The sequence below is a fragment of the Pongo pygmaeus genome, chromosome 16 (genome assembly GCF_028885625.2).
Source record: "Pongo pygmaeus isolate AG05252 chromosome 16, NHGRI_mPonPyg2-v2.0_pri, whole genome shotgun sequence".
Taxonomy (NCBI): Eukaryota; Metazoa; Chordata; class Mammalia; order Primates; family Hominidae; genus Pongo; species Pongo pygmaeus.
In genome coordinates, this window is record NC_072389.2 from 48,886,572 (window position 1) to 48,911,660 (window position 25,089).

Sequence of the window (25,089 nt, forward strand, 5' to 3'; positions counted from 1 at the left end):
TCTAGCATATAGTCATCTGAGAGGGATTGATTTTAAGAGTCCAGAGAAAATAAAAGACCTAAGTTCTTTTCTTGAGGGCTCTAGAATACACATGGAAAATACTGGAGAATAAAGATTAAACCAAAATCCCTCAAAATCTCCACAGAATGTTTTCATGAGTAGAGATTACAGATAACATTATCTTCTTCCTCTAAACAAGATGCTAGCCTGAGCCTAGAGTAGAAATGCTGCCTCAAAACTGGGTTCCGACTCAGGCTTGTAGGACAGTAACAGTCAATGAAAAATGGGGAGGGGGAATCAAGATTCTGGCTGAAAACGCACAATTCTATTTAGGTCCTCACAAGTTTCATTCTTGCTCGCAAAAGAAGGCAAGGCAGAAAAGGAAAGCTGCCTTAGCTTTTTTGAGTTTCACAGTGAGCAATGGATTAGGAAATAAAGGAGCAAGTTCCTGTTCCTTATCAAGTCCTACTCAGAGAACACAGAAAATCCTATGGGCTCATAGCAAAGTGCTTAGCTACTTAACTCATTTAAGAACCAATCAGAAATGTTACACAACAATGTAAATACATGTAATGCTACTGAACTGTAAACTTCAAAATGGTTAAAATGGTACCACAATTTTAAAGTTTTACACAGTTTTTTAAAAGAACATATCAGAAATGAGGAGTGGGAAGAGTAGAAAACCACTGCCTGGTCAATTGTGGCCTAGATATGCAGGAAAAACAATGACCATATTGGGTAATGGCATATAGTGGGATTAATACTATAAAGCAATGTAACAGCCTGGGTGTTGGAGTTAGACCCTTTGGGTTTGTATTAGCTGGATGACATGAGGAAAATTGCTTAGATTCTTCTGAGCCTAGGTTTCCTCATCTGTAAAATGGGAGGAAAGTCCTTGTGGTCTGCAGTCCTTGCAGTGCTTTAAAGATGACCATCAATTCTTTGTCTTCCTTTCCTTCCCTTAAATCTGGCTGGTCCTGTAACTGTTTAACCAATAAAAAATAACAAAGTTATGTTGTGCTAATTCTGGGCCTACACTTTAAGAAAGCCTCTAAGCTTCTGCTTTTGAATATCCCTAAAGCTACCATTTAATACGTCCAGCTATCACACTACAGAAACCATATGAAGAACCATGTGGAGAAAAGAGGCACTGAGATTACAGGGAGAGCATGAAGAGGGAGAGAGCCAGCCATCCCACAATCCCAGCTGAACTTCCAGATGGTTCCAGCTCCAGTCAATATCTGACTGCAATTTCAGGAGAGACTCCAAGCAAGATCAGATGAGCCCAGAACTGTGAGAGATAATAAAATGATTGTTGTTTTAGGTTACTACGTTTTGGGGTAGTTTATTATGCAACAATGGATAACTGAAACGTTCTTTTGTTCAGGATCCTTGGGATCAGAGCTGTGCTTAGGAATTGAGAATCTGTGGGACTTTAGAAGTTAATACAGCACATATGCCATATGTATATAATACCTCCATCAGGGCCCATGGCATAACCAAACACATTAATATTTCTGCCACAAAATGCATGACTATTTACACTAAGTGGGAAAACTAAGGATTATAAAAGTCTTAATGACAGTTCGTGTCAGGTTTAGCTGCCAAACGAATCTCAATGTCAAGAAAAAAATCTTTTTAATTTTCAAAATTATGCATAAGAGATTGTGGACCTGTACTTATCTCAAAGGGTCGCTGTAAGGATTAAATAATATATGTGTAAAACAACTAAAACAGTGCCTGGCATGCAGTAAATACTGTTATTATTGATCCCTACTATTTACAATTCTAGGAATTGGGGATCCAGGCTATTTTAGAGCCTGACCTCATCGTAGTCCTCAGGGCCAAAGGGCGCATCCTGCTGTAGAATATGGTGCAGCCGAGCCTTCACCCGGTGCTGGCAGCTGCTCAAGGAATCCCCATCGCTGTCCAGTAGCCCATTCATGTTGGCACTCTTCACCATTTGCACCAAAATGGGTGTCAGCTCCCCTTCTAGAGCCAGAAGGCCCTAAAGAGAAAGCACAAGGTCTATTTGTTTCCCTTGCAGGTTAGCATCCCTAGGCCTAGATGGTCCCAGGGATCGAATGGGAGCTGGTTGAAGAGATGGGGCCTACCCTCACTAATTATTCTCAGCTCATTCTCGGTAGTACAGAATGGGTCCGATACATGCAGAAACTTCTCTGAGTTGGCCTACAAGCACCCTGAGATGCTCCAACTGGTTCTCCAAACTCTCTGCTTCTCTACCTAATGGAAACTGGGACTACAGAACTGTAGTATGCACCTTGGCGAAGGCAGCAGCAGTCATCTGAACACGACCCTCATCAGAGGCATAGATCTTGAGATCGTGGCGGAAAGTGCTATGGAGACGAAGCAGCCCACAACCAGGGAAGCCAGCATAGTCACCTGGGGACAAAGGGGGGGACCAGGAATGGACTGCTATAAATACTCATGGAAGAAAAAATATTCATTTCCCCACTGTCTCTGTCCCTTCATTTTCCCCAACTTACTCTCTAATCATTTTATCCTGGCTCTGCTATGTGTTCACTCCCCAAAACACTCACCCTGTCCTCCAGGGTACATGCAGCGAAAAGCTCGCCCCAGCTCCTCAGCCTGAACACGGCCAGCAGGAGTCAGTTCTCCACCCCACTTCAGTACCAGCAACAGAGATGGGGCCAGAGTTTCCCTCTGTGGATCTGAAGGAATAAGGGGCAGTGAATGGTCTAGATCTAAGAAAAATAGTGGGAACATCTAAATGTTAGGTCTTCTGAGGAGACCAGAGAGGTAATTTGGGGTAAAGGTCATCTATAGGCTCAAGTAAAAGAGATCTGGTGGGGAAAGAAGATGGACAAAAAAATAAAAAGAACACAAGATCTGAGAGGTAGTGGTAAGGAGGACTACATCTTACCTTGCCCCTCATTAGAAGCTTTTACTCCATGAGGGTAGTAAGTCAATTGTACCTTCCGGTTTATACCTGAGAAGTGACCATACCTGCAGGATAAAGTCACAGTTTATTTTCTGTTCCAGCACCCCAATTCTCACTGTTATTGGCTCCCTTTTGCTATCCCCTTTCTCACATCTCCAATACAGACTTCAGCTGCTCTAGTTTTCCAGTCTTCTCCTCGATCTCACCACCTGGTTCTTTCTCCAGTTCAGCCAACAACAGCCTTGTGATATCCAGCACCTCCTAGAGGAAATAATAAGGTATCCATGCAGAAGGCCAAGTCCTAGACAGTTACCTTTCCATCCCAGTCTTTTATCAAGACTCCCAATGCCATATCCTCTAACTCTCTCACAGCACTGCTCCTCCTGGCCAGATTCACTACCTTACCTGGAGCTGCTCAGGTCGCTTGAGTTTTAATTTCCCTGTCTTGTAGCCACCATGTTTTTCAAACAGAGCAAAAAACCTGAAGAAGTAATGAGAAGCTTCAGTGTGGGATGAGACAGTCAAAGCCTCCAGGACTTGCCCCCCATGCAGTCTTCCTCACGAAAACCTATTTGTGTAAATTAGGACACTCTTCCGACCTTGGGTGTTTCACTTCCATCTTCATCTTCTGCTTGGGAGTACGATCCCCATGACGAATAATTGCAATGACACAACGAAGTTCCATCCTAAGATCATAAATGTTATCAGAGCCTCTCCCACATCCCCATCCCACCTGCTGTCATCACATTACTTGACATGTCAAAAAACAGAAGGGCTGAGCAGGTCTTAGGCCTGTGATCTCAGCACTTCGGGAGGCTGAGGTGGGAGGATCACTTAGGCCCAGGAGAAACATAGGGTGAGCATGAGCAACATAGGGTGAGTCTGTCTCTATAAAAAAAGTTAAAAGAAAAAAAATTATCCAGCCATGGTGCCACACGCCTGTGGTCCCAGCTATTTGGGAGGCTGAGGTGGGAGGATCACTTGATCCCAGGAGGTAGAGGCTGCAGTGAACCATGAGTGCACCACTGCACTCCAGCTTGGGAGACAGAGCCAGATCCTGTCGCAAAAAAAAAAAAAAAACAGAAAGAAAGAAAGAAAAAGAAAACAGAACTGAGATTAGGAATATAAATGGAGGCTGGGCATGGTGGCTCATGCCTGTAATCCCAGCTCTTTGGCAGGCCGAGGCGGGTGGATCACTTGAGGTCAGGAGTTCAAGATCAGCCTGGTCACATGGTGAAACCCCGTCTCTACTAAAAACACAAAAATTAGCCAGATGTGCTCACCTGAACCCAGGAGGTGGAGGTTGCTGTGGGCCGAGATCGTGTCACTGCACTCCAGCCTGGGCAAGAGGGCTAGACTCTGTGTCAAAAAAAAAAACAAAAAAACAAAAAAACGGCGGTGGAGTATAAGTGGAGTTAAGAAGACTATGTATAAGAGGCCTAGGCTCCGTTAGTCAGGTAGTGTGGGGTCAGGAAGTAACCATTAGTCTGGCTTAAGGAATCCCATGGGTCTTAAGTAGGTTACTCCAGATTTTTTGCTTTTGCTTACATAGTGCCAGATGTGGTGGGAACAATGGGAATGTCCTCAGCCTCCGTGGGGATGGACCATGGAATCTGGAACTGTGGGGCAAGCTCCCGCATTATGGTGTTCCTAGAAAGAGAAACAAAGAAGCTATGTAAAAATGAATAAACCAGAACTACTCAGAGGAATGAAGCTCACAAAAACAAGCAGGCTGCAGGCAGAAGAATACATTAATATAAAGTCTAAAAACATACAAACAAATACCCATATATATATAGTAAAAATATAAATAAATACACGGGAATGACAAACACCAAATTATGGATTGTGGTTCCCTCTGGGGATGGGGAGGGGATGTTACTAAGGAGGAGTACATAGGGGCTTCAATTATATATATACACACACACACACATGCATGTGTACACACACGTATGTGTACACATAGTTTGTGTATATACACACATGTATGCATATATACACATATATACATATATGTGTACATATGTGTGTGTGTATATATATATATTTTTCTTTTTTTTTTTTTTTTTTTGAGATAGAGTTTTGCTCTTGTTGCCCAGGCTGGAGTACAATGGCATGATCTCAGCTCACTGAAACCTCCACCTCCTGGGATCAAGTGATTCTACTGCCTCAGCCTCCTGAGCAGCTGAGATTATAGGGGCCCACCACTACGGTTGACTAATTTTTTGGTTTTTTTTGGTTTTTTGGTTTTTTTTTTTTTTGAGATGCAGTCTCACTCTTGTCACCCAGGATGGAGTACAGTGGCATGATCTCGGCTCACTGCAATCTCCGCCTCCCAGGTTCAAGTGATTCTCCTGTCTCAGCCTTCCAAGTAGCTGGGATTACAGGCGCCCACCAATATGCCTGGCTCATTTTTTTTTTTTTGTATTTTTAGTAGAGATGGGGTTTCACCATGTTGGCCAGGCTGGTCTCGAAGTCCTGACCTCAGGTGATCCATGCACCCTGGCCTCCCAAAGTGCTGGGATTACAGGCGGAAGCCACCGAGCCTGGCCAATTTTTTGTATTTGTAGTAGAAACAAGGTTTTACCATGTTGGTCAGGCTGGTCTCAAACTCGTGACCTCAGGTGATCTACCCGCCTCGGCCTCCCAAAGTGCCAGGATTACATGCATGAGCCACCACACCCGACCTATATTCCTAATATTTTATTTCTTAAGCTGGGTGGTGAATACATAGATGCTCACTATGGTCATCATTCCTCATATATTTCTGAATGGTTTATACATTACGTGACAAATTTCTTGGAAAGTCAAGCTGCAGAGCAGTATTATAGTATGACCATATTTAGTAAAATAAATACAGTTTGGATATGGTAGAAAAAGATAAATTGTTATGTCTAAAACTGTTAACAACAATGGTCTCTGGGAGGGGCAGTGTTAGAAAGGCAAGGAGCCTGAGGAGCCCTTTCTTTCTTTTTATTTTTTTAATTTAATTGATTGATTGATTGATTGATTGATTGGGATGGAGTTTCGCTCTTGTCACCCAGGCTGGAGTGCAATGGCACGATCTCAGCTCACTGCAACCTTCACCTCCTGCGTTCAAGCGATTCTCCTGCCGCAGCCTCCCTAGTAGCTGGGATTACAGGCATGCGCCACCATGCCTGGCTAATGTTGTATCTTTAGTAGAAACACGGTTTCACCATGTTGGCCAGGCTGGTCTCTAACTCCTGACCTCAGGTGACCCACCCGCCTCAGCCTCTCAAAGTGCTGAGTTTATAGGCATGAGCCACCGCGCCTGGCCTGCTTTTTCACTTTTAAATCATATTTATGATATTTAAAATAAAGAAAAAACTTTCAAATATTCTTCTGTAAGCCCATTCTCCCCAGCACAGACCACTATGTCTCGTACCCCAGAATCTTGGCACAGTCATCGTAGTATTTCATCGAGTTCTTGACAAAACTAAAGCCATTGACATCACACACAAAGGAATGACCATTGGCACGAAGAAGGTCAAATCCACAAACTGTTTGCTGCAAGGAAAACAAGAAAGATGAGAACAAGACAGTTACCCTTCCCGGACCCCTGTTCCTTCCTTTCTCCCTCATTTCACAACCTCCCTGGGCCCTCCTCTACCTTGAAAGCTACGCAGACTTTCCTGGCCACCAGCTTTTCCATGGCAGTCAGCATGACTGGATATCGAATCTCTTTCCCCTCACTGTCTCGTTCAACCTTCCCATCCAAAGCTGGAGATTTTCTAGCTTCAGCATGGGCATAATCTGGCCCCACTGTATACACCTGCAGGTACATAGCATCACTGAGTATGCCCACAGCTCACCCTGTATATGAGAAGACAATATGAGCACTAGGTCTGTAGACTAGTTTCAGAGTAAAACAACAACAACAAAAACAAAACAAACAAATCTTGAGCATTAAGGAGACTGACCAACATTTTTCCTACTGAGCCCTACTGAAGTATCATTATGAATTTCTCCTCAGGACTCCACTACTCTCAGGTAGCCTTTATTAAAAAATAATTTACCAACATTATACCATTTTTCTAAGTCAGCCTTGCCTTTGCTCTGATAGTGAAAATGTGAATGTCTGTATCCTCCACTCATTATCTTCACCTGAATATGAAAGCCAATCACATTCACATCATGTTATTTTCTAGGACCTCCTCCCCATATACTTCCACCTGCTTCCCAAGTACCCCATCCCCACCCACACACTTGTAACCTCTTAAATCCCTATATCCACCATAACCTTGACATCTGTGCCATCTGTTGGCATAAACTCCTCATAGATGTACGACCCCGTCTTTCGGACGCTGCTCTCAGGAGAGTAAACACTGCTTCGGCTGCCAATCTTCAAGAGAAAAAAAGAAGAAAAAACAATGTTGCCTCAACTCTCTGTTCTGTCCCCAAATGCTCCATCTTCCTTCCCCACAACCTCATCTTGCCCTTTTACCTCTCTGACTCCCCAGATGCTCAAATATCCCCCCTACCTTACGAAAGAGACGCTGGCTTCCTCCTCCAGCTGAGCTGGGGTAGTAGATGTAAACATTGTGGTCTTCTGCACTCACTGGCTTTTCCACAAAGGGCTTGGGAAAGACAGCTCCATTGACCTCTACTTGGTCTTCACCTTCTATCAGGTTGCATTCTGAAAGGTGGATGTGTAGTCATTCCTATGGCCTAAGGTTGTGGAATATTACTAATTCTCATTTCCCCAGGTTTTCATCTCTATAACCCTCAAATTTTTATGACTATATCTTTGTAATAGATGAGGTAAAATCTCTATATAACAGGTCCAAGCCTCTGTCCGAAGACTCATGGCTCTAACCCCACCCATAATCCAATAACCAAAACCCCACACAGATAGGTGGTATATAGGAGATGTCTAGAAGATGGAAACGTGGCTAAGTCACAGAAAGCAAAGAAAAGCAGGACTAACTCTCCCTCAGGCCAGGTACTCACCCTCAGGCCGGGCAGGATCACGGCTGAGCACAGCATATCGAGGCAGATCAATACCCTCTTCCTGCAGGATCCGGTACACCTCCCTCCTGTCACCCCCAAATAAAATAGCTGGGAGAGGTGGGAGTAACTAAGGGCAGGGGCTGGGGATTTCATCTGCACAGGATTAAAAGACACCAGGGCACAAAATTATGGTACAAAAATTAGGCATGTTGGTTTGACTCTGCCCCTCTCAGAGTGGGTTCCCTGAACATGCATGATCCCAAAGCCACCCATCTCACTGGTCAACAGGAAGTTATACCTATCTTGGATGTAATACTGCATGGCCAGATCATTGATAAGAAAGGGGTTTCGAAGCTTGGAGTAAGCCACAGCTTTGTCCAGAGGAAAGCCTGGAATGGAGACAGGAAATAAAGAGACCAAAGGAAGGGAGAGAAAGAGAACGAGAAAAGAGCAAGAGAGATACAAATACATATTAAAGCTATTAGCTGCCACTGAGCTCCTCTACCCATTCAACCCATCACTTATTCTTCTGCCCAGCTCCCCAAGTCTAGGATATTTATCAAGAAAAAGTAAAACAGAAATTATTTTTACAGTCCTTCCAGAGACCCAATTCTTTCATTGATCCTAAGAGACTTAGAGTTGTCCTGAGGTTAGACTATAGGCTTTAAACCCCCGGCAACTCCTCCAAGATGTAGGGAAAGCAAACTCCTTGGCACCATTCTCTAGTGTGTCACAAGTAGCTGATGGCTCTTTACTAAGGAAATAAGACAATAAGAACCTCATTTCCCAAACCAGTATCCCCACCACCATTCCTTCCCATTTTCCTTCACAGGCCCCAGCCTTTGGAGTGGAAAGAGATGAGGCAGTGGCAGGATGGCCAGTTTTCCACGGGTTCATTAAGGATTACATCTTCTCCCAGAATGATAACAATCAGGTAGTCAAATCTGCAGAGTCGCTCTAGGATTTGAGTCATGGGCTTGGATTTGGATTTCTTGGTCATGGCAGAGATGCCAACAATGATCTGAGGTTCAGGAGGCTACAAAGAGGAAGTGCTATCAGAAACTCAAGAACTTCCCACCAATATCACCCCCTTCTGAGAATACTGTCTTATCTTCTTATGGCACAGAGTTTCTTGCCAGGACTCTGGACCTATGGGATAAAGGGTGCCTCCTAACTTTGATCGAGGTTGGGGCACAGCTAGGGATTCCAACTGCCTACAGAATAGGAGCCTTTCCACAGTAGGAAATATGTGCTCAAGCAGGAGACCTAGAGAACCAACAACCATGAGACAACAGGAAGATCCTAAGGGCAGGGGTTTCTTTTTTTTTTGGAAATGGAGTCTCCCTCTGTCGCCTAGGCTGGAGTGCAGTGGCATGATTTCTGCTCACTGCAACCTCCAACTCCTGGGCTCAAGCGATTCTCCTGCCTAGGCCTCCTGAGTAGCTGGGATTACAGGCGCCCACCACACCCAGCTAATTTTTGTATTTTTAGTAGAGATAGGGTTTCACCATGTTGGACAGGCTAGTTTCGAACTCCTGACCTCAAATGATCCAGCTGCCTTGGCCTCCCAAAGTGCTGGGATTACCCACGCCCGGCCAGTGCAGGGGTTTGTAAGAGAGGCAATCTAACCAATCTCTACTGCCCCTCCCCTAAACCAGGATAGGGCCTGTTTATGACAGGGAGTCTAGGCATTCAGAAAGAACAGAGAGGTATCTCTAACCAATAGAATCTTAACTCTTTAGGACAGAGGCTTCAACCCCAAGTTACATCATTTTCCCCATTTTTACCACTTCATCCTCCTCATCCTCAAGGAGCTCGCTGTCACTCTCTTCTGGCCTCATGCCTATTCCTCGGGTGCCCAGCCCCTCATCTCAAGCTCCAAGGAAGAAGTGGGCCGTGGTACTCTCGCCTTCACTGGCCGTCAATGACCACATCCCTGCCGGAACACCCACTCATCCCGCTCTGCAGAGGGGGGTACCCCATCTGCTCAGAACCCAAGCCCCCTGGTAGTGGGTGGGGATGGGGATGGAGATGAAAAGCATAAGAGGGAACTATAAGGGGAAACAAAACAAAGCTATAGGAAGAAGGATCAACAAGAAAGGAGGCATATGGGCTATGACTTGAGATGCTAAAAGAGCCATAAAAGAAAAGCAAGGTATCCCTTTTCCTCCCTGCTCACCCCACCCCAACCAATAAATTAGTAAGAGGATCAGATAATCAGCCCTTACAATGCCGGCATGTCCCTGATTTGGCCAGCAAGAAACATTAACTTCAGGCAGCAAATGGGAAAGGCAGGTCCTCAAGGAAGGCTACTGTTGAGTCCTACCAGAAGAGAAGGTTAGAGTGACATTTCAAACTTTGGACTCATTTCACAATGTTCCTAGCCCTTTTCCACCTCCTCACAGTAGTGTTTAATTCAGTAATTTAATGCAAAGGCAGAGGAATAAGAGAGCTCATCTGCCTTTCCCCTTAAACATCATCTTCATTCTTCCCAAAGATTAAATCAAAAAATATTTATTGAGGGCACCCTACATTCTAAGCATTATATCAGAATATTAAGGCCAGGCACACTGGCTTACACCTATAATCTCAGCACTTTGGGAGGCTGAGGAGGGTGGATCACTTGAGTCCAGGAGATCGAGACCAGCCAGGGCAACATGTCGAAACCCAGTTTCTACAAAAACATACAAAAATTAGGCAGGCATGGTGGTGCATATCTGTAGTCCCAGCTACTTGGGAGGCTGAGGCAAGAGGATCATTTGAGCCCTGGATGCGGACGTTGTAGTGAGCTGAGATCACGCCATTGCACTCCAGCCTGGGTGACAGAGTGAGACCCTCTCTCAAACCAAAAATTAAAAAAATAATAAAACCCCCATGATCTCTCTCTCCTTCATCTACTCCACCTTAAAAGACAGTTGCACAGCCAGATACCATGGTTCATCCCTATAATTCCAGCATTTTGGGAGGCTGAGGCAAGAGGATCGTTTGGGCTTAGGGGTTTGAGACCAGCCAGGGCAACATAGCAAGACCTCATCTCTACAAAAAAATTTTAAGGCTGGGTGCAGTGGTTCATGCCTGTAATCCCAGCACTTTCAGAGGCTGAACCAGGATGACTGCCTGAGCCTCAGAGTTCGAGACCAGCCTGGGCAATATAGGGAGACCTGGCCTTTACAACAGCTTTTTCTTAAATTAGCCATGCATGGTGGCACGAGCCTGTGGTCCCAGTTACTTGGGAGGCTAAGCTGGGAGGATTGTTTAAGCCCAAGAGGTCGGGACTGCAGTGAGCCGTGATTGTACCACTGCACTCCAGCCTGGGTGACACAAAAATACCCTGTTTCAAAAGAAAAAAAAAATTTTTTCTTTTCTTGAGACGGAGTCTCGCTCTGTCGCCCAGGCTGGAGTGCAGTGGCGTGACCTCAGCTCACTGCAACCTCTACCTCCCGGGTTCAAGCAATTCTGCCTCAGCCTCCCGAGTAGCTGAGACCACAGGCACATCCCACCATGCCTGGCCAATTTTTGTATTTTTTTTTTAGTAGAGATGGGGTTTCACCATGCTGTCCAGGCTGGTCTCGAACTCCTGAACTCATGATCCACCTGCCTCGGCTCCCAAAGTGCTGGGATTACAGGTGGGAACCACCATACCCGGCCAAAAAGTTTTTAAAAATTAGCCAGGCATAGTGAGTGGTACAAGCCTGTGGTCCCAGGTACTCAATAGACTGAGGTGGAAGGACTGTTTAAGCCCAAGAGGTCAAGGCTGCAGTGAGCTGTGATCGTGCCACTGCACTCCAGCCTGGGTGAGAGCAAGACCCTGCCTCAAATAATGATGATGATAATAATAATAATAATAATAATAATAATAATAATAATAGAAGACAAATGCCCAAGTTCAGAAAATCTGTTCAGGGAAAGAGGTCTAGTGTGGTTGGGAGGTTGAGAATACAGGCATCCATACAGCAGTCTCCAACCCATTCTCAAACTGAAATCTCAATGTTCTCTCTAATGTCCCCTGGTACTATAGAACCAGTGCTAGTCTAGGCCAAGGTCCCTCACACCAGGAGCTGCAGTGAAAAAAAAAAAAATCCTGCCTAAAACTGTACCAGTAAGAATATCTTAAGACTTTAACTTGAACCAGCAGTTCCACTTCTGTGTACACACAAGTAATGTAGTTGTTCTCAACCAGCTGTGATTTTGCTGCACAGGGGACGTTTGGCAGGAGACATTTTTGGTTGTCACAATTAGAAAGGTACTATTGGCGTCTAGTGAGTGGAGGCCAGGGATACTGCTAAACATTCTAAAATGCATAAGATATCTCCTCACAACCAAGAATTATCCAGCCTTAAATCTCAGTAGTGCTGAGGTGGAGAAACCCTGCTGTAGAGAAATTCTCCTACGTAAGACTTTTGTGAGGAACTTCTTAATCTTCTTCATCTCTCTGCTGGTAATGAGAAAAACTGAAAACCGTTCAGAGGTTACAAGTAGAATCCATAAATATAATGTCATATATAGAAATGATAGACTAATAGCAATGTAAAAATAAAAGCTATATGTAATAAATGGACAGTTTCCAAACTGCAGAAATATGCCTGCAGCACAACGCTATTGTATAAATACAAATGTTACATATGGTTTATGACTGCATATATAATTAGTAGAAGTATAAAAACAGGGACTGGAAAGAAAGACATCAAATTCATGATAATGGTTACCTTTGAGGAGAAGGAAGAATGGAACTGAGGATTCAAATGGTACTCCACAACCTTATCTACAATGTTTATTTCAATTGTAAAAAAGATCTGAAGCAAATACACAAAAGGTTAACATTTGTTCCTAAGAATTGTAAGGATATGAGTATCTGTTATTATTTTCCAAAAATAAAAATTGAGTCACACATCAGCAATTTTCCGTGGTCTCCAAAAGTTCTCAGAAATACTGACCAATGACTCTAGTGAAAGCCACAAACTCCTTAAGTAAATGAACTTGTCTTACAGAAATAATATCTTATATATGTAATTAGTCTCATAGATTTTGAAAATAGTCTTGAATAATTATTTTCTCTATCTTTATTTTAAACTCTTTCATTACAAGTGGGGTTTGCAATTTTGCAATTTAGAAAGTTCTAGCTGACCACCGGGCACGGTGGCTCACACCTGTAATCTCAGCACTTTGGGAGGCCAAGGCAGGCAGATCACCTGAGGTCAGGAGTTCAAGAACAGCCTGGCCAACATGGTGAAACCCCGCCTCTACTAAAAACACAAAAAATTAGCCGGGTGGGGTGGCGCACGCCTGTAATTCCAGGTACTCAGGAGGCTGGAGCTGGAGAATCGCTTGAACCCAGGAGGCGGAGGTTGCAATGAGCCGAGATCATGCCACTGCATTCCAGCCTGGGCGACAAGAGAGAAAATCCTGTCTCAAAAAAAAAATAAATAAATAAAAAGAAAGAAAGTTCTAGCGGACCTTTATATAGACCTCGACCTCTCGACCTTTCCAGTTTTCATCATCTGCTGTCTTTACTTCTCAACTGCCACGGGGATGCGACATTCTCCTTAGACTTAGTATTTCTAGTTGTGCACTGCAGGTCTCATACACACACTCTTCCCTGTGATAAAAACGCTATTTTTTGAATTCCTTTTCAGTGACCTGACCCAATTTCCCTGACTTGGGACATTCCCAAGGTCCCTGTATAGTTTGAGCAAGTAGAATTTTGTTGCATTCTTTATCCTCGCTCTGAAGCAGGGACTTTCTCTCAAGTCTAAGATTCCTAACCCTTTGCCCTTTCTTCCATTGAGTCCTTCCTCGTTTTCTACTGAATGTACACTCATGTTCTTGAAATTCTACTGCAACTACATAACGGGGCGTGGTAAGTAATAGGATAGGGACGAGACTGTTTACAAATATGTGGCTGAAGAGAGACGAAAGGTCTAAATTCCCAGTTAACAAAGCAAAAATAGAAGCCTGACAGAAATAGCTATGAAATAAGCCAGGATTTATTTAGATGCACCTCTGGGAGAAGCTGGGCTTTAATGTGGTGTTCCCAGAGCCGCTTCCGTTTTCCGTGCTCTTCTCCCCATCCGCCTCTCCCCCAAACTTTGTTGCGAAAGAAAAGAAAACTTCACACTCCACACTGGGCTGAAGGGCAGTCTTACTCTGACAGGAATCAATGTGAATGGAAGGAAAGAAGCAAGGAGATAGGCGAGTGAGGTAACGAGGGAGGGGCAGGCAGGCAATCTTCTCAGGAACACCTATGTTAAATCAGATCTGGAGAAGGGGTAGAAGGGAGGGTAAACGGTGTAACTTCTTTATCCCTTAGAATTTAGGGCTCCTTGCATAGTCGTCTAATTTCCTAAATCACTATGCACTTGATGGTGGACTCCATTGGTAGTGAAGAGGAAATATCAATACAAATTCCAGGCAGGAATACTTCCAACACAGAAAAACTCCTCAGGCCACCAACACTATTTTCTGCCCACCTTGAACAGTGGACGCCTCACTTCCTTCTTAATGCAATTTTTAATTCTTCAGACACACTCCTCATTCCGACTCTGATCAACTGTGCTCCTCTCCCTGTTCTCAGTATCAGCTGCTTCGTTCCGCCTTCTTTCCCCAACTTGCTACGACTCTTGCCCCAATACTGACTGCAGCCTCCCCATCCCGCCCCGCATCATTGGTCAACTAATTCCATTAATCCAACTAATCCTCGCACTCACTGATTCCCCAGTATTAAACTCCTTCACCCCCTCGCACGAGTCACCATACTTGGTAACATCTTTATATTGACCCCTCAGTGACCTCTCACAATGAAGGCCTGCCATCCATTCTTTCCTCACACCACCCCTCCCTCCAGGCTGTCTTCTCTCCGCCACAACCCATTCCTCAAGCTACCCCCTTCCCCCTGGACTCCAGCCCCACCCCTCCTAGCGCAGATCCCTTCCACCTTGATCCTCTCCTCTGTACGACTCCGCTCCTCCATCCTCCCACAGGACCCCCTGTTCCTCACGCAGACCCCCACATACCAATCTCCTCTCCCGCCGACCCCCTCCTCGGTACTCTCCTCGCACAGCTCCGGGTCACGAATACAGCCCTCCCCATCTCGACTCCACTAGCCTTTGCCCGCCCCCGCCTTCGCCGCCTCACTCTCCCTACGCTGACACTAAGGCCCCTCCGCTGGGCCCCTTCCCAAAGCGGAGCCCACCCGGAAAGAACCCCAGCCCTGGGAACCCACCAAGCCCACTCTACCGCGCCCACCCCCTCCGATACCTCCCCCAGCCCCAGCCACTCCCCCACCGCCACCGGCCTTCACTCACCCGCCTCCCTCCGCTCGCGCCGCCGAACCTGCCGGCAGCGACACCCGACAGCGGCCCAATCAAAGTGCGACTTCTTTGCGGTACGACCAATCAGCGAAGGGCGCGCACAGGCACGGCTGCGTTGGCCGGCGCTTCTGCGCGGAGAAGCGTGACCCCTAGTGGCTCTGGGAGGGAATGCAATTTGATGCTCCCTTCCTTTGATTTCTTACTGTGTCGCCAAAGTCCAGATGCGTGGTCTAGACAGAGACGTTCCATGAGACGACGGGGTGGGTGGGAAGCCTGATGCTGAGAAAGAGGAAGAGGCAGAATTTGTGCCATTGCTGCTCCTTCAGAGCAAAACCAGGTCTTCCGTTTGTCTTATGAGACAAAACGGGGTCTCATATATGTATAGATCCAATAAATAAAGGTTGAAAATATTAACAGATATAAAGAGGAGTGACAGGGAGACTGGAGACAAAAAAGAGACAAAGAGAGAAGCAGATAAGAAAGTTGAGGGAAGGAACAGAGAGACATTTACAGAGGAGGCAAGAAAATGGATGGACCTGGAACTCCAGACAAATTGATTCCTATCTCCACAGCCTGCTTTTTCTCCACGCTTCAGACAAAGCTGGGTTTGAATCCTGGCCTTACCCTTAATAGCTGTGCAGCCTTGAGCGACTCACTTAACTTCTCTGAGCCTTTATTTTTCTCATCCATAAAAATGGGATTAAAAACCTAGGGCTGGGCTCGGTGGCTTACGCCTGTAATCCCAGCCCTTTGGGAGGCCGAGTCGGGCTGATAAGGAAGTCAGGAGGTTGAGACCATCCTGGCCAACATGGCGAAACCCCGTCTCTACTAAAAATACAGAAATTAGCCGGATGTGGTGGTGCGCACCTGTAATCCCAGCTACTCGGGAGGCTGAGGCAGGAAAATCGTTTGAACCCAGGAGGTGGAGATTGCAGTGAGCTGAAATGGTGCCACTACACCCCAGCCTGGCGAGAAATCCAGACTCCGTATCAAAAAAAAAAAAAAAAACACCTAATTAAGGCCGATTGTGGTGGCTCATCCCTGCCATCCCAGTATGTTGGGAAGGCGAGGCGGGCAGATTGCTGGAGTGCAAGGAGTTCAAGACCAGCCTGGTCAACATGATGAAACCCTGTCTCTACAAGAAATGCAAAAGCTAGCCAGGTGTGGTGGTGTATGCCTGTGCTCCCAGCTTCTTATGAGGCTGAGGTGGGAGGATCACTTGAGCCTGGGAGATGGAGTTTGCAGTGAGCCAAGGTCACCTCACTACATTCCAACCTTGGTGACAGAGCGAGACCCTGTCTCAAAAAACAACAACAACAAAACACCTCACTTAAAGAGTACTGATAATATGAAAGAATTTTGTATTGTATATGTTATTGCTCTTATTATCCTTGCATCCTCACTTGGGTTTCCTTGGTCAAGACAGTTGTTCCCTCTTTCTTCTCTGCAACATTAGGGGTCTTACCACTTTTCCAGTCGTGCCTCATTGTACTGACCCTACAAGGCCTCCTGAATGGACATAGAAATGATTGTAAGGGCCTGAATAGGTTATTCTAAGAGGAATAGATGCCTCCCTAGTTCATGCTCAGGCTCATACCCCCTCCACCACTCTAGACCTTCAAACTAGCTATTACAGCATCTTCCAGGTATTTAACTCCCCTTACTATCCCCATGAAAATGTAGACGCTGTCCCTAGTCATCATTGGAACAATCCAATTCAACTCAATGAAATAATACATATAAAAGTTCCTTGTAATTGTAAAGTGCTTTAAAAATATTAAATACTATTTACAACAATAATTCTTATTAAATAAATGAAATACCATATATCAACATCATATATTACTTCCATAGGCAGTAAAATAATGATTTAAATGAACATTAATATATTCTCTGCCTCTCAAAGGCACGTGAGGGATAAGAAAAGTGTACAAGTGACCAGGCGCGGTGGCTCACACCTGTAATCCCAGCACTTTGGGAGGCCAAGGTGGGCAGATCATGAGGTCAGGAGATTGAGACCATCCTGGCTAACACGGTGAAACTCCATTTCTACTAAAAATATGAAAAACAATTAGCCGGGCATGGTGGCGGGTGCCTGTAGTGCCAGCTACTCGGGAGGCTGAGGCAAGAGAATGGCGTGAATCTGGGAGGCAGAGCTTGCAGTGAGCCCAGATCGCGCCACTGCACTCCAGCCTAAGCAACAGAGCGAGACTCTGTCTCAAAAAAAGAAAAAGAAAAAGAAAAGAAAAGCGCACAAGTACATGTGTTTTCTCAGTGGAATTATTGTTCACATTTGGGAAGCTACTCTCTAAACTTGGGTAATTACTCCTCTGGCTGTCTTATTTCTCCTTCGGTAATTATCTCTTCCCACTCCCTATTCCTTAATCTTAGTAATATCCTCTCAATCAAATAGCAACCCTACTGCTCTGGAAGATTATCTCCCTATTTATCTGGATAAATACACACTATTCTAAGAAATTATATTTATTTACTCATGGCTACTTTTTAACCTAGGTGAAGAGGCCCCACAGCACAGATAACATTTTCCACACTGCAGCTGCATAACTCTGTTCTCTAATAATTGATGTCTTACCAGAAGAAGAAGGGATGGACCCAAGAGAGAGGTGGATGCTTCTAAGAATACCCACAAATGAGGAAGGTAGAATAAAAGGACACAAGGAAGGCCTAAGGAGAATTAAGGGAATGAGAGTAGTATGGGGGAATTCTCGATGTGAAGGGAATTCTCTTTCCCAAATATTCTCTCTTAAGATTTCCAAGTATCTGTCTTGTGGGTACACCAGGATAGCAGAGGGAAGGGACTAATGCCACCGTGCTACTCCACCTTAACTGACCCTCCATGCTGAAGCCCCTCATCTCTATTCCAACTCTAGCATTCATTCTCCTTGCTACAAGGACAAAGGTCAAGTCATACCTGGAGCTGGGAAACAAAGCCCTCTCAAATCTGAATATGCATTTTACGAGGAGAGAGAGCAGGAGAGGGGACCACGAGGAAGGCAGAGATTCCCTGACGACCTCATGCCCTTGTACACCACTCGCCTTTACTCTCTGGAGCCAAGAGAGGAAACACATGTGGTGTCTGGAGACCTGTGCCTGCCTGTTCCAATCCCACACCCAGTCATCTCACCACACCCTTCACCTCACTTTACCTTCTCCTCCAGCACAGGAACTAGGAACTACGGAGAGAGAAGCCAAGGGAGAGGAGGAAGAGGAAACTAACGATTCCCTGCCCAACCCCAGCCCCACACCCAGCACCACCAACAGGTGGGCAAGCTTGCCGAGAAAACGCAGAGGGCATCCTGTGAGCAGCAAACACATCTGAGCCTGGAAAAGACGCAGAGAAGTAAAAGATCAAAGGTGAGGTAGGGGACGGGGAGGAAAGTGGGAGAGACAAAAGGAAAACAAAAAGTGGGGGATCATAAGAAGCAGAGGCAGGAAATAACAGGGCTTCAGACTTGGGTGCAGAGTGGAGGTGGAGGACACAGCACAGATGGTGTAAGAATTAATATTTCCCTGGTTCCTCCCAGGGAGTCCTTTCTCAACCTTGTAAGGCGTGCACAGAGGTGGCAAGGAAGCACCTTGCTCCTCTTCCTGGTTCTAAGGAAAAGGTGACCTTGAGCCGGTGGGTGTCTTTCCCAGTGCCTGCCTCTAACCCTGTGCTTTCTCCATATCCTCCTCCGGGATCTGTGTTTATTCCGCGGTTTCCCCGCAGCCGCCCCCGGGAGATGGAAGAGGTGGCTGGGGCAGGCCGAAAGCAGAGGAAAGGTTGGGCAATGTCACCCTTGCACACCCACAGGGTAGACGGATCGAGTTTCGGCTTAAACCGAGGGGTTTGGGGGAAGGGTGTTGGGGTTCAGCTAGTCCACGTGGGTGCTGTCCTCCACTTGGTGCTGAAATCTGGGCGGCCACATCCCGGGGGCGGGTGGGGGCTACATCCCCGGCTTTAGACGCGCGAGTCTCAAGTCCCGCTAATTACCTGGCGGGTGCTGCCCACCCCTGCCCCAGCGCACCTAGCGCGGTGGCAGGCGGGAAGGCGGGGCCTGGGGGAGCCCCCCTCCCCCCTGAGACTGCAGCTGGGGCCTCCCTCTCCTCCGCCCGCCCGCCTGCCACTAGCTCATTGCGCCTCTCCTGCAGTCTGGTTGGCACCGGCTCCCATTCCGGCTCCAGCCTCCAATCCGACCCCCATTTCGGCTGCAGCCTCGGACCTAGCTCCGGCCCTCGGTCTATCCGGTTGCATCCTCCCTCCCTGTTCTGGATCTTATCTTGCGCCAGCGCCTACTCCAGGATCCCGTAGCCAGACCTCAAGCCATGGCTGGTCCCTTCTCCCGTCTGTTGTCCGCCCGCCCAGGACTCAGGCTCCTGGCTTTGGCGGGAGCGGGGTCTCTAGCCGCTGGGTTTGTGCTCCGACCGGAACCTGTACGAGCGGCCAGTGAACGACGGAGGCTGTATCCCCCGAGGTAACAGTGCCTAAGGCGCGGGAGGAGGCGGGGGCAGGTGGTGATGGGAACGAAGGTGCGGGTAGAAATGAGAATCCGAGCAACAGAGAAGGGCTATAATCACGAAGGCCCTGGAGCTGGAGGGCTGTGCAGTCTGCAGACCTCAGTGGGGTGGGGGTGGGGGCCAAAACCATAAAGCAAGAACATTCCTGGGGACCTGCCAAGACCAGCTCTGGCCCTACGAGTTCTAGCTGCACTCGCTGCCCAAATCCCTAATTGTAAAGCCAGGAACTATCCTTTTCGCTCCCCTCCATCTCCTTCCCTCATTTCCTCAATTCCTCTCCTTGGGCTTTTCCCCTCCTCCATCCCTAGTGGTGTGTCATGGGAGGAAAGAACTGAGCAGATCTGAAGAAACTGAGCTGGCCAGCCAGAGGCAACTAGAACTATTGGGAAAGCATAGACTCTGAAAGTCCCTAAAGAGATTACCAAGGTTTAGCCTCTTTCTAATTCCCCCTCCTCCCACGGAGCAAAGCCAGACATGGCCAACTGGACAGCTCCCAGGTAACTGCACTAGGTCTAGGCGTCTGTGCCCTCCCTCCATGGTTACTGGGTACCCCCTCCCCAGCGCTGAGTACCCAGACCTCCGAAAGCACAACAACTGCATGGCCAGTCACCTGACCCCAGCAGTCTATGCACGGCTCTGCGACAAGACCACACCCACTGGTTGGACGCTAGATCAGTGTATCCAGACTGGCGTGGACAACCCTGGCCACCCCTTCATCAAGACTGTGGGCATGGTGGCTGGAGATGAGGAGACCTATGAGGTAGGGGGTCCCCAGAGTCTCCCTGATGATCCAACTCATCTTCCCAGTAATCCCAGCTCCTTTCCCCTAAAGACCTCTCACTTTTCCCCAAGACTCTGAGCCCCCCATATTTAAGTTTTCTGACCCGGTGAAATCAATGCACAATTGAAGTCTAGGGAGGGATTCCCTCTCCTTAACCATCTCTCCCTCTTAACTCCCCTTAGGTATTTGCTGACCTGTTTGACCCTGTGATCCAAGAGCGACACAATGGATATGACCCCCGGACAATGAAGCACACCACAGATCTGGATGCCAGTAAAGTGAGTTCAAATATCCCACTTCTGATTTACACTGCCTGTGTACAACACTCTGTATCTCCAACCCCTTCACCTTATTTCCTGACTCATGGTCATTATACTACTGAGCTTTTAACCTTAATGTAAGGAAAGAATCATATCTTAAGGGGCAGCATATATGGAGATGGAAGGATAGATAAGAATGACCATGGCCCAAGGTGGGTGGTTTGGGGAAGGGTCTGCAATGCCCCCTTCAATTCAAGTGCTTTCCCAAAGGGCCTCTTCTTCCAATGCACGCAGGAAGAATGCACAGAGTCCTTTAATGCCTAAGGAAGGTCTCTCCTTTCCCAGGGGCCCTCAGTTCCCACCATGTTTCTGTGACTTATATTCATTTCCCTTATCTCCCAGATCCGTTCTGGCTACTTTGATGAGAGGTATGTATTGTCCTCTAGAGTCAGAACTGGCCGAAGCATCCGAGGACTCAGTCTGCCTCCAGCTTGCACTCGAGCAGAGCGACGAGAGGTGGAACGTGTTGTGGTGGATGCACTGAGTGGCCTGAAGGGTGACCTGGCTGGACGTTACTATAGGCTCAGTGAGATGACAGAGGCTGAACAGCAGCAGCTTATTGATGTGAGGGCCTTAAGAGGGCGCTGGTTGGTGGGAGCAGATGGGGAAGGCTGGGCCAGATGAGACTTGGGCTCTGAGAGGCCCAGGGGCCACCATGAAGATTCTTAACCCAAGTCCCATTACTCTTCCCAGGACCACTTTCTGTTTGATAAGCCTGTGTCCCCATTGCTGACTGCAGCAGGAATGGCTCGAGACTGGCCAGATGCTCGTGGAATTTGGTATGAAGCTGCTCCTTATCTCTTTTGTCTTCATGGCCACATAAATGCCTTTTTTACCTCCATCTCTCCTAATTCTTGCCTTGCCTCTTGATCACTGTCCCTCTCCGGCCCTCAGGCACAACAATGAGAAGAGCTTCCTGATCTGGGTGAATGAGGAGGATCATACACGGGTGATCTCCATGGAGAAGGGTGGCAACATGAAGAGAGTGTTTGAAAGATTCTGCCGAGGCCTTAAAGAGGTTAGAGAATATTGTGTAGGGGAGCTAGGTGGGAGGACATAAGGAAAACCAAAGACTAGCATAAATAGATTTATGTAATTTATCAACCAACCCAAGACATGTCTGATAGTAAAAAGGACTATCTAGGACTCACTCTAGGACTAAAGGTATAAACCAGCTGGGACCATACTGGGAAAACCAGGACATGTGGTCACCCTAAGATGAGGAAAAGAGTGTCAGGAACCTTAGGAAGTGAATAAGGCAGGTAATGCAAAGACGGAATAACTGAGATGGCACGTCAGTGCCTGGGATGTGTGCAGTGGGATGGTGAGGTGTGTAGATAAGGAAAACATTCGAGCTTAGATTGATGTTGGCGGGGAGAGGTTGCTGTATTCATGACTCTAATATAGCCACCCAGTTGTGAGCCAAGGTAGGCCTTGACTCTGGATTCTATCATTCTTGTTAAAGTATCGGGTCTAGGCTTTAAGTTGAGGGTTCGGAGGGAGACTGGGGAAGGTGGAGGATAGAATGGTTCGAGTTCTAGAATATGTGGCTCTAGATGAGAGGTTGAACTGAATCATCAATCCTACATGGATTGGGTCTCCGTATTCAAGTCTACATTAGAAATCCCCACAAACTCAATTCAATTCTTACTGTATGTTCTCAAACATACAGTTCTATTTTAGGTTTGCAAAGAAAAAGAGCTCCTCTTTTAGATTCTGAGAAGTTTCTACTATTTTTGGCAAGTAATAGATAACATATGCTGACTATGAGTGGGTAGGGAAGTACCTTTAAATTATATGCCTCAGTTTCTTCATCTGTAAAATTGGGATAATGAGATTTTCTACATTTTAGGTTGTTGTGGGGATTAAGTGAAATACAGGTAAAGTACTTGGTCCACAGTAAGTGCTTAATAAGTGTTAAAGTGTTAGCTGCATTATTATTCTAGATGGAAGGGTTTCCCCCCATGTTCAGCATGTAAGATATCCCCTATGCCATGGTTCCTTCTGAACTATAAACAGGATCCCTTTACTCATGTTGGGTAGTGGTCTTTGTGACCATCACTCTGGTAGATCCCTTGTCTCTTGAACTCTAATAGTCATCTTCATGACTACATGGTTAATGGAAGCAAAACGCCTTCCCCCCGCCCCCTATTCCTATGAATCTGGCTTTCCTGCTCTGTTTTCCTCTTTCTCTGCATTCATGCAGGTGCTCCGTTCACAGCTAACAGAACGTTATCTCACCTCTTCCTGGCAAAGCTTACACCTTCATCTTCTGTCTGAAAGGACCCTTCCAAGCTCTAGGCTCATTAGCAAAGATAATCGATGCATGCAGAACTCATTGAATAATCAGTCCTCTCTCAGTTCAGTTTACCACCTCTGTTCATTTCCCTAGATCATCCTTAATACACCACTCCTTCAAGTTTTCTTCTTCCACATGAGATATTTTTTCACAATCTCATTATTATGCACATCATAATTTTGCATCATGCATGCATGAAAACAATAACAAACCTTTTTCATTTAAAAAAAGATCAATGTCATTCATTCACAGCCAAGTTTCTGTTCTAGACATATTTCTAGTGTTCTTGTGGGTCTAGCTAAGGGAGGGTCCAGGGTTAATGAAATATCCCTGATTTTTCATTAACAAAACCTTTGTGGACTCAGGTGGAGAGACTTATCCAAGAACGTGGCTGGGAGTTCATGTGGAATGAGCGTTTGGGATACATCTTGACCTGTCCATCTAACCTGGGCACTGGACTTCGGGCAGGAGTGCACATCAAACTGCCCCTGCTAAGCAAAGTAAAGGAGTTGTGGGGTTACAGAGGGGTGTGAGTAAGGAAGGGTGGGTTGTGGATGGGGAGGGAGTGGACCCTTTGGAAAGGAGCCAAACATGTTGTGGCTAAAGGGTCAGGAGACAGGCCAGGCGCAGTGGCTCATGCCTCTAATCCCAACACTTGGGAGGCCAAGGCAGGCAGATTACTTGAGCCCAGGAGTTCAAGACCAGCCTGGGCAACCTGGCGAAACCCCATCTCTACTACAAATACAAAAGTTAGCTGGGTGTAGTGGAGGCTGAGGTGAGAGGATCACTTAAGCCTGGGAAGTCGAGGCTTCAGTGAGCTGTGATCACTCCAGCCTGGGTGACAGAGAGAGACCCTGTCTAAAAAAAAAAAAAAAAAAAAGAAAAAAAAAGAAAAAAGAAAGCTCAGGAGACAGAGCTCTGAGCAAGTTCAGGGCTCTTTCAGGTAGGACTAGTCTCTGCCTCTATTGACCCTGCTCCCAATCCCTATCTCCTCCCTAGGATAGCCGCTTCCCAAAGATCCTGGAGAACCTAAGACTCCAAAAGCGTGGTACTGGAGGAGTGGACACTGCTGCCACAGGCGGTGTCTTTGATATTTCTAATTTGGACCGACTAGGCAAATCAGAGGTGAGATCCTAAGGGATTAGGATGAGGAGAGGTATAGGTCTGCGGGGGCTGAAATATGGCAGTGAGTGAGCCTCCGGGATGTAACATAATCTGAAATGAAATTCAGGTTGAGTGGGGAGGCAATTGGAAATGAGCAGGCAAGTCAGTCAGTACTAAAGAAAAACTCAGATTATAGGAAGCAGAGATCAAAGATTACTGTCCTTCAGGTGGAGCTGGTGCAACTGGTCATCGATGGAGTAAACTATTTGATTGATTGTGAACGGCGTCTGGAGAGAGGCCAGGATATCCGCATCCCCACACCTGTCATCCACACCAAGCATTAACTCCCCATCGCCAGCTGATGACTCAAGATTCCCAGGAGTTCTGCTCATTCTAATGATGGCCCATTCTACTTGCTCTGGACCTGCCCCCGCATCCCCTGCCTCCATCCTAGTAAAGACTCCTTGCTATGCTGCAGCTGTCTGTGTTATTTCTAATGGTGGGGTGAGGAGGGAGCAGCCTTCAGGAAATGAAAAGAGGCAGTGGTATTATTTATGATGGAAAGAGACTCCAGATATGGCATCCCGGGAACACTGATTCTCAGGTGGGTGGAAAGCATTAACATTTTACCCATATTCCTCATCAGCTTCTGAAAATAATCACTTCTGTTTGCACTTTATTCATTATGCACTTCTGTTTGCACTTGATTCATTATGACTTAAGATTTCTCTCCCCACAATCTCCTTCTACTGTAGAGACAGGCTCATAGCAGGTGGCCAAGGAAGCTGATAGTCAATACCAGGGACCAGGAAGGTCGTGACCAGTCCTGGAGGCCCCAGGCTGTACTTCGACCTATAATAGACAGG

General features: G+C 46.5%; 3 protein-coding genes across 7 annotated transcripts in view; 1 reads left to right on the forward strand and 2 right to left on the reverse strand.

The window, feature by feature from the left end:
* The window catches only part of LOC129014638 (inositol hexakisphosphate and diphosphoinositol-pentakisphosphate kinase 1-like), a 35,492-nt gene extending 20,273 nt beyond the window's left edge, over positions 1-15,219 (reverse strand). Inside the window, exons 1-15 of the mRNA XM_063652193.1 lie at positions 15,196-15,219; positions 8,193-8,283; positions 7,895-7,980; positions 7,426-7,580; positions 7,185-7,286; positions 6,555-6,716; positions 6,330-6,451; positions 4,472-4,573; positions 3,523-3,609; positions 3,329-3,404; positions 3,075-3,184; positions 2,906-2,988; positions 2,562-2,693; positions 2,282-2,403; positions 1,826-2,008 (exon numbers count right to left, since the gene is read on the reverse strand). Coding sequence (XP_063508263.1) covers positions 1,826-2,008; positions 2,282-2,403; positions 2,562-2,693; positions 2,906-2,988; positions 3,075-3,184; positions 3,329-3,404; positions 3,523-3,609; positions 4,472-4,573; positions 6,330-6,451; positions 6,555-6,716; positions 7,185-7,286; positions 7,426-7,580; positions 7,895-7,980; positions 8,193-8,215 — 1,545 coding nt within the window. The 5' untranslated portion in view covers positions 8,216-8,283; positions 15,196-15,219. The remainder of the gene's footprint in view (positions 1-1,825; positions 2,009-2,281; positions 2,404-2,561; positions 2,694-2,905; positions 2,989-3,074; positions 3,185-3,328; positions 3,405-3,522; positions 3,610-4,471; positions 4,574-6,329; positions 6,452-6,554; positions 6,717-7,184; positions 7,287-7,425; positions 7,581-7,894; positions 7,981-8,192; positions 8,284-15,195) is intronic.
* Positions 13,864-24,700, forward strand: LOC129014645 (creatine kinase U-type, mitochondrial). Of its 5 annotated transcripts, none has more exons than XM_063652196.1 (12): positions 13,864-15,275; positions 17,716-17,860; positions 18,093-18,576; positions 18,747-19,676; positions 20,281-20,479; positions 20,683-20,778; positions 21,163-21,384; positions 21,514-21,599; positions 21,715-21,838; positions 23,485-23,619; positions 24,119-24,244; positions 24,451-24,700. In XM_063652196.1, exons 4-12 carry the CDS (start codon positions 19,528-19,530, stop codon positions 24,565-24,567), a joined length of 1,254 nt encoding a protein of 417 aa, XP_063508266.1. In that variant the 5' UTR covers positions 13,864-15,275; positions 17,716-17,860; positions 18,093-18,576; positions 18,747-19,527; the 3' UTR covers positions 24,568-24,700. The 5 variants fall into 5 exon arrangements, with proteins under 5 accessions (XP_063508266.1, XP_054308202.1, XP_054308203.1 ...); XM_054452227.2 differs by having other exon boundaries at positions 18,381-18,576; positions 19,354-19,676; XM_054452228.2 differs by having other exon boundaries at positions 18,381-18,576; positions 19,417-19,676.
* LOC129014637 (stereocilin-like) overlaps positions 24,693-25,089 on the reverse strand; it is a 29,440-nt gene continuing 29,043 nt past the window's right edge. The window contains 1 exon segment of the mRNA XM_054452204.2: positions 24,693-25,075. Within this exon segment, the coding sequence (XP_054308179.1) occupies positions 24,987-25,075 (89 nt within the window). The 3' untranslated portion in view covers positions 24,693-24,986.